The sequence below is a fragment of the Bombina bombina genome, chromosome 5 (genome assembly GCF_027579735.1).
Source record: "Bombina bombina isolate aBomBom1 chromosome 5, aBomBom1.pri, whole genome shotgun sequence".
Lineage (NCBI taxonomy): Eukaryota > Metazoa > Chordata > Amphibia > Anura > Bombinatoridae > Bombina > Bombina bombina.
This window is the reverse complement of record NC_069503.1, coordinates 1,000,573,395-1,000,587,409: the sequence shown is the minus strand read 5'-3', so window position 1 is coordinate 1,000,587,409 and position 14,015 is coordinate 1,000,573,395. Positions and strand designations below refer to the sequence as shown.

The window sequence follows — 14,015 nt, the reverse complement described above, 5'->3', positions numbered from 1 at the left end:
AAAACAGCCACTAATGTAGTGATGAACCCTAAATAGGGCTAATTATCGTTATAGGTGTGAGATTTAATAAAGCAGCTGTAGGATGGTGCCTATAATCGTCGGATTTAGGGCTATTAAACCGGAGCTCCTGGAAGTGCGACCGTTCAGGTTTGCTGTTCAGACACGCCCCCGTTGTCTGATTATTTTTACCCCTTCCGCCGTTAGGATGTTCCATGCTGTCCTAACTGCGCTGGACTTTAGCCCCGTTAGGATGGAATGTCCTAGCCATTTGGCTGTACTGAAGCCATAACTGCTTCCTAACTGGGATCGCGGGCTGGAGGGCATTCTCAGCGTCATAGGCACTGCCCCTGACCCAATCTCATCGTTGAAATCATGCGATCACTTGAATGATCACATGATTTCAATTTAAACTTATTTGTTTACATTAGAACTTTGTTCTGATGTAGACAAATAAGCCCTGGCTGGGAAGGGGTTAATGCTGAGTTGATAGCATTGCTTTTGAAACACTCATAGACCAGTTAAATGTATAGTCAGCATTGTGCTGTTGTGTTTGGTAAAGTACATACTAGATAATTATCCATCTGCACAATAAACAAAAAAAATAAATGTTCAGCAGATTCAGAATCTACAATTTTTATGTGAGATAAAACTGTAAAAATAGGTGTATTTTTATTAAGGTTTAGTCCCCAAATTGATTTTATACCCTGAAATAGCACCAATTAACTGTATATCCGTTAACGGCTTGGGCAACAAGTCACCTAGATTACTTAAGTAAATTAGGAGGTCATCTGCATATAAAGAAAGGATAAACTTCTGTCCACCCACTTGAATGCCTGTTAAATGTTGTCTTAATAATATTGCCAAAGGTTCTACAGACACATTGAAAAGGAGAGGGGATAATGGACATCCCAGTCTGGTCCCTCTGAACACTATGCTTTTATTCAAAACTGAAATCAACCCATGTGCATTCCAACTTGAGCTGGAATGTCTCGTTAAAGTGACACAATGAGCAATTACAGCTCTTCCAATAGGATATTTGTGTATATGGCAGGTGAATGTTCTGAATGGAAATACAAAGTACTGTAATGATCAAGATTTGTTGAATATATATGTATTACCTTTTTTTTGCAATTGTAATGCAAATATTTTCCTTACAGCTTAACCCTTTAACACCCACAAAGTACCCTTTACATCACTGATCGTTAAGGGCTTTCCTGCCTATAATAACACAGGTATCACCAGCAAGCAGCAGCAAGACTGCACTATTATAGCCTCCCTCCTTCTGCAGGCGTCCTGAAATAGCGTGGTCTTGCTGCTGGCGGTGAAGCTGCGCTATTTAAAAAAACAACTCCATAGAAAGATCAGCGATGTACAGGGTATGTCGTCGTTAAGGGGTTAACAAAAAATGTATTATTAGTAAACACATTTATGTCCCTTTAATATTAGCATGGCACTAAAAACAGCAGGAAAGTAACATGAATTAAAGGGACAGTCTACTTCAAAAATATAGAAAATCTCTTTATTACACAATCTCCAGTTTTGCATAACCATTAATACACTTTTAAAATCTTTTATTACCTTGTATCTAAGCCTCTGGATACTGCCCCCTTATCTCAGTTCTTTTGACAGACATGCATTTTAGCCAATCAGTGCTGACTCATGAATAACTCCACAATGTTACATATATGACACACATGAACTAGCAGTGTATAACTGAAAAACTATCAAAATGCACTGAGATAAGATCTTGACTGTCCCTTTAACACTTTTTTATATATAATATAGCTTAGTTGTACCAAAAAACATATAAGAAAGAACTAGACAGAAGTCAAATAGACTAGTATCTACAACAAATAGAGGAAATCAAGCACTCTTTTAATACAAAAAATATTAATTATAGAAAAAAATCTATTTATTTCTTATTGCCAATGCCATCTCAATAGTAGATGAAACATTAAAAATCCTACAAAACAAAATAAAGATATCAAAACATGTCAGTAACATCACTTTGCAACGTCATGATTCAGATAAGAGCATGCAATTTTAAACAACTTTCTAATTTACTCATTATCAATTTGTCTTCATTCTGTTGCTATCTTTATTTATAAAGCAGGAATGTAAAGCATAGAAGATGTCCCATTTTAGGTTCAGCACCCTGGAGAGAGCTACATTTAGCCACCAATAAGCAAGCGTAACCCAGGTTCTGAACCACAAATGGACCGGCTCCTAAGCTTTACATTCCTGCTTTTTAAATATAGATATCAAGAGAACAAAGAAAAATTGATAATAGGAGTAAATTAGAAAGTTGCTTAGAATTGCATGCTCTATCTGAATCATGAAATAAAATTTTTGGATTTAGTTAAACACAATGGTTCAATAAACAAACTGTAGAAATATAGGGCCAGATTACGAGTTGGGGAAAAAAATTGTGCTTTCGCAAGCGTGATATTTGCGCTCCACTCATAATACCAGTGCACGCAAATGTGCGCTGGTATTATAAGTAGAGCGCAACGCGAATGCGACCTCACATTCGCATTGCAGTGAAGCTTTGCGCTCACAAGATATTTTATGTGATATTGTGAGACTGCATAGATCCCGGTGTACACTATGACAGCATTTACCCTCTTATTGTTAGGTGAGGCTGCCCTCTAGTTGGGTATTGCAGGTCTCCCATTTTTCTCCATAAATTTGGTTACAAAGTGACGTCACTAACATGTTTTTAAATCTTTTTTTTGTTTTGTAGGATTTAAATGTTTCATATAATATTGAGAGGAACTAGATGGTAATAAAAAATAAAATGATCAATCTGTCAATTGGCCCATATGCATCTGTTTCCGCGCGAGCCTTCAGGCTCACAGGAAACAGGAGTTAAGAAGCAGCGGTTTTAAATGGACAGTCTACACCAGAATTTTTATTGTTTTAAAAGATAGATAATCCCTTTATTACCCATTCCCCAGTTTTGCATAACCAACACAGTTATATTTACATACTTTTTACCTCTGTGATTATCTTGTATCTAAGCCTCTGCAGACTGCTCCTTATTTCAATTCTTTTGACAGACTTGCAGTTTAGATAATCAGTGCTGGCTCCCAGGTAACTTCACGTGCATGAGCACAGTGTTATCTATATGAAAAACATGAACTAACACCCTCTAGTGGTGAAAAACTGTTAAAATGCATTCTGAATAGAGGTGGCCTTCAAGGTCTAAGAGATTAGCATATGAACCTCCTAGGTTAAGCTTTCAACTAAGAATACCAAGAGAACAAAGCAAAATTGGTGATAAAAGTAAATTGGAAAATTGTTTAAAATTGCATGCCCTATCTGAATCATGAAGATTTATTTTGGACTAGACTGTCCCTTTAAGACCGCTGCTCCTTAACTTGTATGCCTCTTCTGAGGAGGCGGACATCACTCTGCCCAATCATGTACGATCGGGTTGATTGACACACCCTGCTAGCAGCCGATTGGCTGAAAATCTGCAGGGGGCGGCATTGCACAAGCAGTTCACCAGGACTGCTTGTGCAATGTTAAATGCTGACAGCTTATGCTGTCGACATTCAGAGATGTCTTTTGGACATAATCCGCTACAGCGGATCATGTCCTCCAGACATTAATCAATCGGCCCCCATGTCTTTTTTTTGTAGACAATTGTCTATTTGACTTATGTCTAATTCTTTCTTATATATTTTTAAATATATTATTTAAGGGTCTGCACCATTTAAAGTAATATGTTTGAATTTAGAAATTATTTTCTTCTCCATTTAGATAATCTAGCTTAGTTGTACTAGTTTATTTTTCTTAAACATTCTTTCCTAAGGTCATTGTAACTAAGACATTTCACAAAGATACAAAATAAAACATTTTTGTCTTTAACAAATTTAATTTGTACAAGGTTTATTTGTATATAAATAACAAATATAGCCATTCATTTTATAACCCTTTTTACCATATTTATATTTTATAAAACAATGTCACATTTCATCATAAGCTCAATATATCTGACTTACAACATGAGACACAACAGAACATAAACGTATACTATACATAACATGATTTTCTTTTTCAACATTACATACACAGTATTCTGTATGTTAAAGAAATGGTGCAAAATATTTTCAATTTTTCAGGTTGGATTCATACATGCAGTTCCAATGTAAAGTACTTCACTACATTATAAAACTATAATCGGATCCAGGTTTTGGTTTATTTTAGAAAACTAAAATGTACAAATGCAAAGTTAATATTTCAGGTTTGCTCAGTCTGTTGTCTTTATCTTTGTCCCACACGATTTTCTAGAAGTTCCATTCGTCGGGTTATTTCTTTTAGTACGAAGGAGTGAAGGAAAAAAAACGAAACTTGAAGAATGATTAAGTTATCTACTATTGGCTGACGTAATAATAGTTATAAAAGAAGTGGTTTCGAAGCCTGGTTGACACTTTTCTTGGGCACTTGTATTTAGCTCCAAACTCTGCCCCTATCGCCAACACACTATTTTTAGCCTTGTGCTTTTTTAAGGTGGATTATCACTATTGCTATCTATTACAGGCAAATACATTGTTTGCAGTAGCAGTAAGGATACTAGTGGTTTCGGTGTGGACATCACTGTAGAACACAGCTGTAAATCAGTAATATGTGTTTAGACTTTGAACCTATAAAAATATGAATGAGCCATATACAAATGAGCAAATGAAATTAATGTGTGTATATATATATATATAAAAATAAAAATATACAAAGGCATTTGTCACTGCTGTTTGTATCGCATTTTGGCTATAGGTTAGGGACCCATGGAGGAAGAAACTTTGACGCAGTCCTGGGTCTATTGCCATTTGGCCAAATATTGTAAATATTAAATTATGCCTGTAATCTAGATGTGTGCGTTCAAGTAAGTGCCAGGCTTACTATATCTTGTGTTTGTATGTTTGTGAATTGTTTCCTATGGGTTTTGTACCAAGCTTTATCTTGAATTAACTGCCTTAATCACTGAAAGCAAATGCAGCTGTGAGTGCTGGAGAGCAGCCAGGGTTGTGAGTTTTGCTAGTGGTATGCACTATGTAAACACTCCATCTTTAGAATGGTGATAATAAATAATTTGGATACATTTGTTAAATAAAACTATTTAATAAATGATAATGATGTAACAGCAGAATAGTGCTGAACCACCTTTAGGGACGATAAGAGGAAAGGGCCTTCACTTCTCTCCTACTGCACATGTGTAAACTACAATACACATTGGTATCACATTTATATAAAAAAACAAAAAATAATTCAGAGTGAGATACTAAGCAATAATAACACCACTTGTTAAACCATCCAGTGCTGGATGCCAAATTAGTAATATCAGAAAAATATTTGAGAGAAAAGAACCATCCTACAAGCACACACAGTCATCAAAAAAAATAATAATAATTTAATCTAAGAATTAAAAAAAAATGGCAACACAGCCTACATTAAAAAAATTAAAAACCTCCACTCAACCTACATTTGCGAAAAACCAAACATAATACAAACAACCTTTTTTATATATATATATACATGAAATGCGAATTCAATGGATTCATTAGCTGCCGCTTGCGGAATTTGTCTCTTTGTAGCCAGATTTCTTCTTGTGAAAGTGCAACACGCTTAGATATATGGATATGTACAGATCTTAGTTTGCTGCACTGTCACAAGAAGAAATCTGTCTCTGAAAAGAACTGAATGCTAACAAAACTGCTGAATGCACATATCTAGTATATATATATATATATATACACAGTATCCCACAAAAGTGAGTACACCCCTCACATTTTTGTAAATATTTTATTATTTCTTTTCATGTGACAACACTGAAGAAATGGCACTTTGCTACAATGTAATGTAGTGAGTGTACAGCCTGTATAACAGTGTAAATTTGCTGTCCCCTCAAAATAACTCAACACACAGCCATAAATGTCTAAACCGTTGGCAACAAAAGTGAGTACACCCCTAAGTGGAAATGTCCAAATTGGGCCCAAAGTGTCATTATTTTCCAGCACTGCCTTAACCCTCTTGGGCATGGAGTTCACAAGAGCTTCACAGGTTGCCACTGGAGTCCTCTTCCACTCTTCCATGACGACATCACTGAGCTGGTGGATGTTAGAGACCTTGCTCTGCTTCAGTATGTCACAGTACATGTTGGCATTCATGGTTCCCTCAATGAACTGTAGCTCCCCAGTGCCAGCAGCACTCATGCAAGCCCAGACCATGACACTCCCACCACCATGCTTAACTGTAGGCAAGACACACTTGTCTTTGTACTCCTCACCTGGTTGCTGCCACACACGCTTGACACCATCTGAACCAAATAAGTTTATCTTAGTCTCATCTGACCACAGGACATGGTTCCAGTAATCCATGTCCTTCAATCTCTGCAGCAATGCTGACAGCACTCATACGTCTATTTCCCAAAGACAACCTCTGTATATGACGCTGAGCCAGTGCAATCAACTTCTTTGGTCGATCATGGTGAAGCCTGTTCTGATTGGAACCTGTCCTGTGAAACCGCTGTATGGTCTTGCCCACCGTGCTGCAGCCTAGTTTCAGGATCTTGGCAATCTTCTTATAGCCTAGGCCATCTTTATGTAGAGCAACAATTCTTCTTTTTAGATTCTCAGAGAGTTCTTTGCCATGAGGTGCCATGTTGAACTTCCAGTGACCAGTATGAGAGAGTGTGAGAGCGATAACACCAAATTTAACACACCTGCTCCCCATTCACACCTGAGACCTTGTAACACTAACGAGTAACATTACACCGGGGAGGGAAAATGGCTAATTGGGCCCAATTTGGACATTTCCACTTAGGAGTGTACTCACTTTTGTTGCCAACAGTTTAGACATTAAAGGGACACTGAACCCAAATTTTTTTTCTTTCGTGATTCAGATAGAGCATGAAATTTTAAGCAACTTTCTAATTTACTCCTATTATCACATTTTCTTCATTCTCTTGGTATGTTTATTTGAAAAGCAAGAATGCAAGTTTATATCCCGGCCCATTTTTGGTGAACAACCTTGGTTGTCCTTGCTGATTGGACAGCACCAAGAAACAAGTGCTGTCCATGGTCTGAACCAAAAATGTGCTGGCTCCTTAGCTTAGATGCCTTCTTTTTCAAATAAAGATAGCAAGAGAACGAAGAAAAATTGATAATAGAAGTAAATTAGAAAGTTGTTTAAAATTGCATGCTCTATCTGAATCATGAAAGAAAAAATTTGGGTTCAGTATCCCTTTAATGGCTGTGTGTTGAGTTATTTTGAGGGGACAACAAATGTACAGTTATACAGGCTGTACACTCACTACTTTACATTGTAGCAAAGTGTAATTTCTTCAGTGTTGTCACATAAAAAGATAAAATATTTACAAAAATGTGAGGGTTGTACTCACTTTTGTGGGATACTGTGTGTATGTATATATATATATGTATGTATGTATGTATATGGGCCAGCACATCATGGTTAACTATCCCCATTGATACTTGTAACACAAGTTAAAAAGATTCCTACAAAGTAACTAATATTGTGTCAATTAACTCTCCCACAGGAAAACTATAAGGCTGGGCAGCACACTACGCTCTCATGTTAATCTGTCCCAATTATTTTAAGAAGGCTGGGTATTCCCGTGTTAGCCTCTTTACATCTTAACCAAAATGGTGTTTGCATCTAAAATTACATTTTAAACCATATTGAACTGGTAAATTGGTCAAAGTAGTTAAGAAGGATAGACTAGTCACATCTGATGGGCACTTCGCACATAGCTTTGTCAAAGTTGAAGTTGACACAATAATAGTTACTTTATAGGAATCTTTTTTAACTAGACATGAGTATTCGGCATCTTCATTAGCTGCCGAATGGAAAAGTAGGTGGCCCCTCGTTGACTACAGCTCTTTTCAGAGCCGGATTTATGCTTGTGAAAGATTACCACACTAATATCTATGCAAATCCAATGAGGGGCCACCAACTTCCACAATCGGCAGCTAAGGATGCTGTCGATTGCCCATCTTTATTTTTAACTTGTGCTAAATGTACCAATGGGGATAATGACCCATGTTGTGCTGGTCTCTCTCTCTCGTTTGATTTTTGGCAACTATAGTGGGATTGGAGGAAGGCTCTAAAGTTTGGAAAGTTTTAACTGTTTTTAATATACGCTGCGTTGCTTTTCTTTTTCTTTTTTTTTTCTTTTTAGATTTAAATGTTGTTTTATATTTCTTTCAACAGTCTAGTTGTCTTGAATGATATGGATGTTCGGAGTTCCTAGTAATAGACAGGTTTGTGATTGGTTAGTTGGAACAATTTTTTGGTTAGCTGGTGGACCGGGAAATCAATAAAAATAAGAGGAATATAAAACTGTATTATTCATTGCTTAATGCTTTTCAGATATGAAGTTGCATTTACAGGTATCTTTCAGTTATTATTTTATGTCCCTTTAGGATTAAAATCTATTAGGTTTCAAGCATTGCTAGTTACTGAGCTGTCTGGATGGGTCACCAGTTTCTCTTAACAGAGTAAGTTTTTTATTTTTTTAATGTATTTTATTTGGTTGAGGTTGCAAAAGTGATACAGGCGGAAAGATAAGAAAAAACAAAAAAACAAAGACAAAACTTCACAGTTTCAATAGCATAAGAGAACAACTGCACTGTTTACATGTTAAGCGAAATTTTGAATAAACAATTAAACGCCCAATCATACTAATAGATGTTAACCTCCAATTTTTCAATTAATAAGAGATATCCCTTTACAACCTGATAAATAGTCAAAGATAATAATTTCCCTTACTGAAACATAGAGGTCTCTTTTGTACCTCCTGGTATGGAATTAAATCAGGGTAGGGAATTTTGGGGGAAAGAAATAAAATAACAAATGGGCCTCTTTTGGACCCCAATTGGAGACACGTAACTTATAATGTATATTTGATACAGAATGAGAACATTTAAATGACCACAAAATAATTTGCATTATACTCTATTAATAAGGTAGGGAGAGAGAACCTATGTTATGCGGCTGCAATATTTAAGTACTCAGCCCAATAGATAATGTTAACCCAGCTATGGATAGAGTTAGGAAGCATGGACCTACACTGTATTGCCCTTTGAAACGATATGGGGAGATGAAAGCAGGTCTATTAGACCCTAGTGGAGCTTTTATAATAGTAGGGCTAAGTGGGTATCCTATAAATAGAGCTTTACTACTATCTGGTGCAAAGACTTGGTGGCTATGTAAGGTAGCTTGCTTGCCACACCAACTGCCTAAGGATCAATAAGGTAACAATAAGTAGTGCATGAGGGCGTGAATGTCTTGTCAAATAGTCAGCCCCATTTCACAGTTCAGAAGCAGACTTGAGAACATATGTAAAATAAAGAATGGGTACTAAATGGCTAAAAGAGCAGGTTTACACAAAACTAAACCCAAGTATAAGACACAGAGAACTCAATACCGCTTCTGAAATATAGTTCTGTGTTTCTTACCAAAAGTTGCGAGGGCAACGCAACCTTAAGCAAACCAAGAGTGTGACTTAACAATATAAGCTTGTGGGAATTATATGTCACGTTGGTAACATACTTATTAGAAAAGTCTCGGTTATCAAATCTTCATAGACAGAAGGGCGCATTGACTAGAATAAGGTTAATTCAAACAACCCTACTCCAAAGGTCCATATAAACTTAACATCATAAGCCAAATGTCCAGGATATCAAACAGAGTAATTTTAAATCTCTCTTCTTTATGTCCTTAATAATAACCCTGTATGCGTTACTACAAATATTGACTTGTTAAAAGAAACCTACTGATAGTGATAAACATTTCCGACATCAAAATACAGCTAATCCTGTGAAATATATATATTAGTATAGGCAAACTATCAACTCTTCTCTATATTTTATAAACTGTAATGGTCAACTGTACCATACAAGAGCATTCCCTATTGTATCCGTATAACATTAGAAAACTTAATTTATGCCATCTCTTGAGACTTCCTCTATCAAGACTGAACATGTGTGTGTGTATATATGTGTGTATATATATATATATATATAAAAATATATATATATATATATATATATATATATATATATATATATATATATATATATATATATATACTGTATATATATATATATATATATATATATGTATATATATATATATATATATATATATATATATATATATATATATATACACATATACAGTATATATACAGTTGTAAGCAAAAGCTTAGGCACCCTTGACAATTTCCATCATTTTCATTTATAAATAATTAGGTGTTTGGATCAGCAATTTCATTTTGATCTATCAAATAACTGAAGGACACAGTAATATTTCAGTAGTGAAATGAGGTTTATTGGATTAACAGAAAATGTGCAATATGCATACACACGAAATTAGACAGGTGCATAAATTTGGGCACCCTTGTCATTTTGTTGACTTGAATACCTATAACTACCTAGCACTGATTTATTGGAACACACAATTGGTTTGGTGAGCCCATTAAGCATTGGTGCATCCAATCATGAGAAAGGGTATTTAAGGTGGCCAATTGCAAGTTGTTGTTCTCTTTGACTCTCCTCTGAAGAGTGGCAACACGGGGGCCTCAAAACAACTCTCAAATGACCTGAAAACAAAGATTGTTCAACATTATGGTTTAGGGAAAGGCTACAAAAAGCTATCGCATAGCTGTCAGTGTCCACTGTGAGGAACATAGTGAGGAAATGGAAGACCACAGACACAGTTCTTGTTAAGGCCAGAAGTGGCAGGCAAAGTAAAATATCAGAGAGGCAAAGGCAAAGGATGGTGAGAACGGTCAAAAACAGCCCACAGACCACCTCCAAAGACCTACAACATCATCTTGCTGCAGATGGTGTCACTGTGCATCGTTCAACAATTCAGCGCACTTTGCACAAGGAGAAGCTGTATGGGAGAAGCCTTTTCTGCACACATGCGCACACGCCACAAACAGAGTCACTTGAGGTATGCAAACGCACATTTGGACAAGCCAGCTTCATTTTGGAAAAAGGTGATGTGGACTGATGAAACAAAGATTGAGTTATTTGATTATAACAAGGGGCGTTATAAATGGCGGCAAAAGAACACAGCGTTCCAAGAAACACTTGCTACCCATAGTAAAATGTGGTGGATTATCCATCATGCTGTGGGGCTGTGTGACCAGTGCCAGTACTGGGAATTTTGTTAAAGTTGAGGGTCGCATGGATTCCACTCAATATCAGCAGATACTTGAGAATAATGTTGAGGAATTAGTCACAAAGTTGAAGTTACGCCGGGGCTGGATATTTCAACAAGACAACAACCCAAAACACTGCTCAAAATCTACTCTGGTATTTATGCAGAGGAACAAGTACAATGTTCTGGAATGGCCATACCAGTCCCCAGAGCAGAATTTAATTGAAAATCTGTGGGGTGATTTGAAGCGGGCTGTCCATACTCGGCTACCATCAAACCTAACTGAACTGGAGATGTTTTGCAAGGAGGAATGGTCCAAAATACCTTCATCCAGAATCCAGACACTCATTACAGGCTATAGGAAGCATCTAGAGGCTGTTATTTCTGCTAAAGGAGGCTCTACTAAATATTGATGTGATATTTTTGTTGGGTTGCCCACATTTATGCAGCTGTCTAATTTCATTTGGATGCATATTGCACATTTTCTGTTAATCCAATAAACCTCATTTCATTACTGAAATATTACTGTTTCCTTCAGTTATTTGATAGATCAAAATGAAAATGAAATTGATAAATGAAAATGATGGAAATTGTCAGGGGTGCCTAAACTTTTACATACGATTGTGTATATATATATATATATATATATATATATATATATACATATATATATATACACACACACAAATGTCCAGAAGTAAATGGAAGCACTCACTGAGTATTCCTAACCGGTATGCAACCTGGGCAAAAACTGATGCCCAATGGCAGTAACGGAATGCTTTTCCACATTGTATAAGATTATATTTTATATATATATATATATATATATATATATATATATATATATATATATATATATATATATATATATATATATATAGTGATGTCGCGAACATAAAATTTTCCGTTCGCGAACGTCTAACGCGAACTTCCTCAAAAGTTTGCGAACGGGCGAACCGGGCAAACCGCCATAGACTTCAATAAGCAGGCGAATTTTAAAACCCAAAGGGACTCTTTCTGGCCACAATAGTGATGGAAAAGTTGTTTCAAGGGGACTAACACCTGGACTGTGGCATGCCGGAGGGGGATCCATGGCAAAACTCCCATGGAAAATTACATAGTTGATGCAGAGTCTGGTTTTAATCCATAAAGGGCATAAATCACCTAACATTCCTAAATTGTTTGGAATAACGTGCTTTAAAACATCAGGTATGATGTTGTATTGATCAGATAGTGTAAGGGTTACGCCAGCTTCACAGTGACAGACCAAACTCCCCGTTTAACGCCCCGCACTGCATTATTCTAGGGCCAAAGGGAATCACAGCACCACAACCACGACGGCCCCTGCGGGGTGGCCTGCCTCTGCCTGTCATTTTTTTTCGATTAGTGGTACTATGCGTGCAAGCTACTGTGACCACAGATATGAGTGGCACTGTGCACTGGCAGAAGTTGGCAGAGTAGACGCTGTAGGCCTGACACACACGCTTGCAGACAACTAACTGCTATTCAATCTATTACAGTCAAAATTGTATTTTTTTTTTTAAATGTACACTACTGTTACATCAGATATGAGTTGCACTGGTGTGACACTGTGCCCTGGCAGGCCCTGAAACGCACACGCGTGAAGGAAACTGACTGCTATTATTTCACAGACAAATTTCTAGTTTTTTTTTTTAATGTACACTACTGTTACACCAGATATGAGTTGCACTGGTGTGACACTGTGCCCTGGCAGGCCCTGAAACGCACACGCGTGAAGGAAACTGACTGCTATTATTTCACAGACAAATTTCTAGTTTTTTTTTTTAATGTACACTACTGTTACACCAGATATGAGTTGCACTGGTGTGACACTGTGCCCTGGCAGGCCCTGAAACGCACACATGTGAAGGAAACTGACTGCTATTATTTCATAGTCAAATTTCTAGTTTTTTTTTTAATGTACACTACTGTTACACCAGATATGAGTTGCACTGGTGTGACACTGTGCCCTGGCAGGCCCTGAAACGCACACGCGTGAAGGAAACTGACTGCTATTATTTCACAGTCAAATTTCTAGTTTTTTTTTTAATGTACACTACTGTTACACCAGATATGAGTTGCACTAGTGTGACACTGTGCCCTGGCAGGCCCTGAAACGCACACGTGTGAAGGAAACTGACTGCTATTATTTCACAGTCAAATTTCTAGTTTTTTTTTTAATGTACACTACTGTTACACCAGATATGAGTTGCACTGGTGTGACACTGTGCCATGGCAGGCCCTGAAATGCACACGTGTAAAGGAAACTGACTGCTATTATTTCACAGTCAAATTTCAAGTTTTTTTTAACCCCTTAATGAGCGAGGACGTACGCCATACGTCCTCAGAAAAAATACAGTTAACGCCTGAGAACGTATGGCGTACGTCCTCGGTTTGGAAAGCAGCTGGAAGCGATCCTGATCGCTTCCAGCTGCTTTCCGGTTATTGCAGGATGCCTCGATATCGAGGCATCCTGCAATAACAAATTTTACCCCTCTGGTGCAGAGAGAGCCACTCTGTGGCCCTCTCTGCACCGGGCATCGATGGCCGCATTCGTTGGTGGGTGGGAGCTGAAGTGGGAGGCGGGTGGGCGGCCATCGATGCGGTCCTTGTCAGAGAGGGGGGCGGGATCGGGGGCGGGATCGCTGGGGGCGCGCGCGCATGCACAGGAGGAGGCAGGCGCGTGCATGGGGAGGGTGCGGGTGGGAACTGCTACACTACAGAAAAAAATGTTTTTATAAGTGGGAGAAAGGGGTGCAAAATATTTAGTACTTGGAAATCTAAGTGATCTGGGAGCGGGTGGGGGA

General features: G+C 37.5%; 1 protein-coding gene across 1 annotated transcript in view; it reads right to left on the bottom strand.

Annotated features, from left to right (window-relative positions):
• Positions 1–3,860: 3,860 nt before the first annotated feature.
• MATN2 (matrilin 2) overlaps positions 3,861–14,015 on the bottom strand; it is a 295,468-nt gene continuing 285,313 nt past the window's right edge. Inside the window, exon 17 of the mRNA XM_053715235.1 lies at positions 3,861–4,325. Within this exon, the coding sequence (XP_053571210.1) occupies positions 4,270–4,325 (56 nt within the window). The 3' untranslated portion in view covers positions 3,861–4,269. The remainder of the gene's footprint in view (positions 4,326–14,015) is intronic.